This window comes from Chaetura pelagica, unplaced genomic scaffold, assembly GCF_000747805.2.
Source record: "Chaetura pelagica isolate M959 unplaced genomic scaffold, ChaPel_1.0 scaffold314, whole genome shotgun sequence".
NCBI classification, from domain to species: Eukaryota; Metazoa; Chordata; class Aves; order Apodiformes; family Apodidae; genus Chaetura; species Chaetura pelagica.
In genome coordinates this window covers 87,471-94,844 of record NW_009953218.1, presented here as the reverse complement: position 1 = coordinate 94,844, position 7,374 = coordinate 87,471, and the positions used below count along the sequence as shown (strand labels likewise).

General features: G+C 34.8%; 1 protein-coding gene across 1 annotated transcript in view; it reads right to left on the bottom strand.

The window, feature by feature from the left end:
* ZFC3H1 (zinc finger, C3H1-type containing) overlaps nucleotides 1–7,374 on the bottom strand; it is a 43,235-nt gene that overhangs the window by 12,464 nt on the left and 23,397 nt on the right. Inside the window, exons 17-23 of the mRNA XM_009997756.1 lie at nucleotides 6,989–7,120; nucleotides 5,869–5,990; nucleotides 5,224–5,325; nucleotides 4,812–4,928; nucleotides 3,748–3,931; nucleotides 1,789–1,975; nucleotides 1,104–1,295 (exon numbers count right to left, since the gene is read on the bottom strand). Coding sequence (XP_009996058.1) covers nucleotides 1,104–1,295; nucleotides 1,789–1,975; nucleotides 3,748–3,931; nucleotides 4,812–4,928; nucleotides 5,224–5,325; nucleotides 5,869–5,990; nucleotides 6,989–7,120 — 1,036 coding nt within the window. The remainder of the gene's footprint in view (nucleotides 1–1,103; nucleotides 1,296–1,788; nucleotides 1,976–3,747; nucleotides 3,932–4,811; nucleotides 4,929–5,223; nucleotides 5,326–5,868; nucleotides 5,991–6,988; nucleotides 7,121–7,374) is intronic.

The window sequence follows — 7,374 nt, the reverse complement described above, 5'->3', positions numbered from 1 at the left end:
ATCTGAAGTTTCAACAATATTTTACTTAATCATAAAAATATTTACTTCAGAAAATTTGCTTTCAAGTTTCCAGAGAAACATATTGATCCTTACTCTTCACTAGCATTTATTTAGAAATTATCTTTTTTCTCAAATATGGGTAAATAATATCTCCCCAAGACATTATTCTCAACTACACATTTCAAATGAAAATTAAAAAAATGTTTGGTTTTTTGATGAAGCTTTGGGGAAAGGTTAGAGAAACCAACCCATGTTATTCCCTCATAAACACTGGATTTTCATATCAATTCAACACAAACTGAATTTTTCTCCCTCTCCTTTTTGTTCATTCAAACACTGAGTTACATTGATCAGTGCTGCTGGAGGCAGTCAACACAGCATTACTTTTTTTTTTAAATGGAGCTAGAAAAAAAAGCAATACTGCCTTACTGTTTTAGGGTGTAGTAAGCAAGAGGTGCCACCTGCTGGTAGGAATGAAAGAGCTTGCAATTGAAACTACAGCAGCTCACATTTTTGTAGGAGCTGATGTCAAAGCTTAATTTCTCACCTTCATCCACCACTTCTATTGTTTACAGAATCGGAACAGTGATGTAAATTATTACTTTAGTCATATTAAAAGCTTGAGATAACTTCAGAGTCATGGGATCAATAAAGTCTGATATAACAGTCTCCAAATTTTGGAGTAGGACAACACTGTTAGGTAACATCATGCTGTATTCTTCTCCAAGAACTACTAGCTTGATCATTTCTATAAGCAGTAAACACTTGACTACCTGAGGCAAGGCATTCCTCACAGGCCCTTCACTGCAGGAAAGCGTTCTACAGCTTCCCAATAACTAAGAGGTAAAGCAGTTTCCCAGGAATTACTTTGAGATTTAATGGTCTAGGCTACTAGCTACACAAGAAAAGCAAAACAGGTATCGAAAATGGCAAACGTTTTCACAATTGTCATTGTAAAATGACAGTGTATCTCAAAACAGAAGTCTCTAGAAGAACTCCTTCAGTAAATAAAGGTACGGTTCTTCTGAAGACTCTTCAGAATCAAACGCATTAGAAAGGTGCAGTTATGAAGACAATTCCAGGGGTGATAAACTCCAAGGTACCTGTAGCAGAACAAGTGCATTCTGATGTCTTCCTGTAAACAGGCTTAAGTGAACCCTGTATAGTAGGGTCTCCAGCAGCTGAAAGGATAGGAGATTTGGATTTTCTTCCCATCCTGACACTTCCATAAGGAACTGTAGCATTCTTCCACATACATAGTCTTTTGCATCAAAGGAATTCTCCAAATTCAAAAACTAGAGAGAAATAATTCAAACTTAATAATGAATTATTATAATCAGAATACTAGCAAAGCTTTTAGGTTAAAGTTTAAAATCACATGAATCACAAGCTTCAGATCTTGTAGGTCTTTCACAGATCAAAGTCTTTCACCACTCTAACTATTTCCCTCCTTCAAACCAAATTTTCATATTAAACTTCAAAAAACACTGTGTAAACATTAAAGATCAAATAGTCAAAACTAAATTTTGCAACCTTAAGTAACAAAAAGAAATGCAATACCAATTTTAAATAACTTATTACCTGAGAAGAAGTGACAATTTAGACAAATATCCTGCAAACAGAACTTCAAATTGCTTCTTCTTCTGAGCAACTAAGTTCTAAAAGAAGCAACTGAGTTCTAAAGAAGCTAGGTGTTTTTCATTTCACACTTCTGTCATACACACTGGCTTTCTAAAGCAGAAAATGCACTTACACAAACATTTTGCATATGCTTGTCTTTTTACTTACTGTCCACCAGATTTGGTAAGAAGGGGCATATTCCACTGCTGTTTCACACATTTCCTGTATCTCCTCCTTAGTTCCTCTCTTTGAGAAAAGTCTGAGGTAGTGACACCAAATTTCAGGGTTTTCTTTATTGTTCTCAAGGGCTCGAGCCAAAACATTTAAAGTAGAATCTAAACACTCAGAGGATGAGCTGTAAAGAATTAAAAAGACACTCATATAAACTGTGTTTGAGTTACAACTGACACAATATCAATTATGAAAAGGCATGCTTATGATTAGAATGAATTGACACAGGCAGCCTTTTTTAACATGTGCTGTCCTCTAGTATGAAATTTTTAAGTTCCAGTAAGTTTTCATCCTTTAAAGATTATTATTAGGTGCAATTATCACAGTGCATGGAAAAATAAGGAAAGGAGTGACAACTGGTGCTCTAGGAAGAATGCCAATTTGAAGAAGTGTCCAATTTAATTTAAAATGTAGAAGATTCATCTGTAAGCAGAAGCCACAAGCAACAATCATATAAAGGCATTTACATCATACAGACTTAAAAACTCAGGTAGATGTTTCAAAGGCTTACTAAATATTTGTTACATACTTAATTTACTTTCTACAATCATCAAATATAAGCCTTTATTGTCAGTTTCTCTGTATGTCTTGCACGTCTTCTCTGCCTCTAAACCACTACATTTTTTTTTCTTTTTCAGATAACTATTATGGGATAAATACCAACAAAGTAATACAAGATTAGCTCAAATAACTAACTGACTGCAAACCACAGAGCTGAGCTTCAATTCAGAAACAAACTTCCATAAAACAACAGAAAGCTTCTGAGGTGACATCTATTCTGAAAACAACTTTGGAAATGACTTTACATAGACATTTATGAGAAGAAAAACACACACCCCAAAAGAAAACCAGTACAGTTAACCATGTGTAAGCTTGAAGCCTTCCCAACCCCTTCTATCACTACTACCACCTACCAAACCCCCCAATTTCTCCAGAGAACTGAGGTGGCAAGGGTGGTCATGGTGGCTACTTTAAGAAAAGGATTCATTGTCTCCCATTAGACTTTCTCCCTTATTTTCTCTGTGTTTTTCTGAGTATGCTTATATTCAGAAAGTGTGCTGTTCTCACCCTGCCACTTGCTGGTAGCTTTTTCTTTTTTTGAGTACTGGCCTTTGTAGTTCTATCCCTTGTGATGTTCAGGCAGCTACTGATATAGCTAAACTCATAATTTGCTACATTTTCCATTACCCACATTTTACACAAGGCTTTTAAATGAGGACTGCTTTTCTACATCCCCTTTCCTCCCTGCTCAAGTTGCTTAAGCTAGTACCTCACTATTAAAATCAAAGCCAATCTCTAGAATGATACTATTATGACAGAATTCCTACCAAAATTATCCAATTGCCAATAAAAACATGGTACCCTGCAGAATAATTTAAAGAAACAGAAACTCGAGAAAGTTAGAAATCCAAATGTTTAAAAATTACAAAGAAACGGAGTGCTCTACTGGGCTATTTCTACAGGGATTAAATCACACAGCAAAACTGTGTAAGAAAGCTTTCTGATCAGTTATTTCAAACATTATTCCACCCATTCACTCTGTAGAAGAGAAACTGATCTGGGTTTATTGGTCCAGTACTTTAAGTGATAAAGTACAACATTCCAATCTTGGGAACACATTAGGCTGTACACTTTTCAAACAATTATTCCACCTACACTACTTTCAATCAACTTCTGTGAAGAATGAGAACTTACTGAAAGAAAAACCAACAGTGTAATTTATTACTAACATACTATACTGCATACAGTAGGAAATCTAATTGATTTCTTAACCTGCTTTTAAGTAGTAAATTATTTGTGACATTATTGAAGAAAGTTATTTAACATCAGAAAGTGAACTTCACCATAGCAGCATGGGCAAAGCACAAAATCAGATCTAAACCGTAGCAGACTTACCCTTCATTTTGGTTCAAGTACTTGTATGCAAGTTTAATCCAAAGCTGTACATCACAGGGGTTTTCTTGGACACTTGCCTCCAAGTTGGAAATGTCATCAGTCTCACTTGTAAAATACCGGACATCATCTGGAGTCACCACGGCATCAAGCGCTGGAGCTCTTTTTTTATGTTCTGTGGGATGTGCTGCAAATATTTTTTTTAATGTTTCTTTTCAAAACATAAGTGACCCATAAAATTAGAACTCACACAAGGGTTGGCATATATGTATTTCAAGTATAAGCACCAACCAGAGTAAATTACAGTTAATTTCAGCATCTTCTAAAACTTAGAACTGCATAGTCTTTAGAAAGCTGGCGATATTTCAAATGTGAAGGCAAGAAATAAAACAGCAGTTAAAGGCTGCTTTGATCAACAGACACCAACAAAGGCAGTTCATCAGGCAGCATTAGAAAATAAGGCATATCTAACAAATAAAAATTTATCTCCATTCTGAGTCTCTAAAAATCCTTTTTACGGGACTTGCTAACAAATCCTAAAGCTCCCACTTGCATGACTCACATGTGAAACATTGACACCCTAGCAAGCTTTCAAGTGTTAAATGCCATCTAACAGCGGCTTATTTTAACTCCTGACCTCAACACGTTTTAAAGATAACTGAAGGGAACACTTGGAAGTTTTACTACTTATGGGAGGGAACTTTCTTAACCACTTACTTACTACTGGGAGGTAAAAATTAAACTAAAAAAGAAATCCTAATGGCCTACAGACAAAGCTGACACATTCTAGGGAAACACACCCTTTAAGAATAGTCAGCAGAAATTCCACCTTAAATTCCAGTCACACATTACACTAGATTTTTTTTTCCATAAATACAACAAATTCCGGTCAAACAATTTTACATACATTTTTACGTAAAGTTCATATGCAGTAAATATGAAATCAAGAGAGCTATTAAAAGCATTGGTTTTTTTAAGAACCACTTAAAATTCAGGTGTTGGGAGGAGCTTGGTAGGTATTTTCCCCCCACTACTGTTCTGTAACAGATGCCACACAGCCAGGTTACCATATTTAATAGGTCCAACGAACTGTTCCTCTTCACTGCTACTACTATCTAACAAAGGTTTCCTCCAGTACTTTGGTCTCCATTTCCTTTTATCTTTCCATGTTGTAAATGGAGGTGCTGTAAACAAGCAAAATAGTAGAAATTATTTTAATTTTTCTGTACTCAAGATAGAAATACCTTTACTAAAGATTTTAGAAAAAAAAAATAATTGAGTGCATTAAGTTTGAACACTACTTATTTAAAAATCAAGTCACTTTTCCAAAACTATTACACTGTTGCCTTAAAACAAATTCTGCTCCCTTTTATTTACCATAAGCAGGTATTATAATACTAAGATAAATAAACTAAGCAACAAAAAAAATATTATTGGTTTACAAAATCAAGGTACTTTTTAGTCTACCAAGTTACTTACTGTGACTTTTACTCTCATTGACATTGCTGGCCAGAAGAACAGCCATTTGATCCACAGACATACGGTCTCTGTTTATACCAAAGAGTTTTTCAACATATTTTTCTGAAATAAGAATATTTGTATTTTAGGGAAAAACAACTCAAAATGGATAGGTAACTTAACAGCAATTTAGCACTACTTACACTGAATTAATGAACTACACCCCCATCAGGAGGCATGGTAATTTAACACACTAGGACAAAAAAAAAAATGAAACACTGAATAAGTTCTGTTCAGCAGCTTCCCTATATGGCAAGAGCAATGTTACAAACTTCAGCCCCACTGAAACAGCCAAGTCCAATAATTAGAAAAAGTGACTCAGAGGAGGGGGAAAAATTCCACGCCCAATACTACACAATCCTCTCAATCTCAGCAATACTTTTATTTAGCAAAATGTTTCAGAGAACAATTTAATTATTTTTCTTTCTGTTACACGAAGGTAACTACCCACTACAAAGGACTGAACTGGGCAAATGCAGAAACTTCTTTTTCATACAGCTGTATCTTATACATTGCTTTACGTCAAACTCCTTGCACCCAGAGCTTTCAATGAAAGCCATTCCAGTCAGAAATTAAATAAAAGCAAACAAAAAGAGTCTTAAAAACCTGTGGCAGTGCTGATTTCCTCATCAGTGCTTTTTTCTGAACAACCAATCAGTTCTAAATTGTAAGACAGAATATCCTGAAATAGCTGCTTACGGCTAAGAGTGCAATCTTTCATGTGCTGCCTAAAACAAACAAATATGCAATTAATATATTTATCACAGCAACAATTTAATAAGGCTTGTAACTAGAAAGTTTTAGTACATGCTAGGGTGAGGCATAAAGAAAATGATACTATAACCTGCTTCGAAATTGTTGAATACATCTGGATCTGCTCTAAACTAAACCCTGCATCAGTAACTTAATCCTAGTCTTCATTATTTCACTGTAACCTTACTCTTTAAAATAAACATCTACACACACTTCATGCTAACACAAAAACACTGCTTTTAGAACTCTCCAGTTTAAACAAGGCAGTTAAAAGAATTAGATATAATTTTGTATTTGAAAGATTAAAACTATGGTTTGATGGTAACAGCTAAAAGTTGATCCAGAAAGCTGTTGGCCACCAAAAACAGCAAGAGAAGATCTCAAGTCCACAGCTATTGTATTTTTCCAGTAGTTAAGTTTTGCAATTGAATTTATTCCAGACCAATTCAAACCCATTTGCTCTTCTACCAACTTTTAAAATATACTGTTTAATATTAACAAACTGTTTTTAGTATAATTTAACCCTAAGCAAAGAAATAAATTTAGCCAGTATTTATTTTTCCAGAAAACTAAGATTCCATTACTGCAATACTATTTTTTTTTTACAAAACATTTGGTATTTGCTCTATTTCAGTTAGCAGCATGATACATCTCTAGTGTATTTAGCATCAACCACTACCTGAGGTTCCATGATGGTCTGAAGTTCACCAAAAGGTGAAATATTCTCTAAACGTCCATACTGCTTTTCTAAATTTACATCTAAAGAGCATCCTTTCTTCATGGCTTAGATGAAAGCTTTTTTCCTGCCAACCAAGTATCTGCAATAGGGTATCAAAAACAACTTTCTTTTCTAGAACTTGTGCACAGGATCATAAATCCAGACCTTTTAAAGAAATTAAAAACATGCCTATTTTGGTCTTTGAGTCAGACATCTAGAAGGGGTGTTCAGTCCAAACTAATAAAATGAACTCACCACTGACAGTCATCATCGTTACATGTGCCTGTTAAATCAAACCGGCAGAAACACTGTTTTGGCTCAATCATATTGCTATATGTTACTGAACTGAGGTACAGTTTTTCCTTGGTTCGAAAATATGGACTAAACCTGAAAAGAAACAGTGAATTACTGTGACAAAGCTCAAATGGCAAGACATCCGTTTTACTACACAAAACATTTTTTAAAATAATAACTTGTGCCTGTATTAAATTTCATTATTTCCAAAACCCTACTACTACCCAAAAAGCATCACCGACCTACGAGTTAAGAGAAAATTGAAAAACCTAGGAGAGGGAGAGAACAAAATAGTACTTCTCAATCTGATCTACTCTAGCACTCTCTTCTCCTTTAGGTGCAGAACT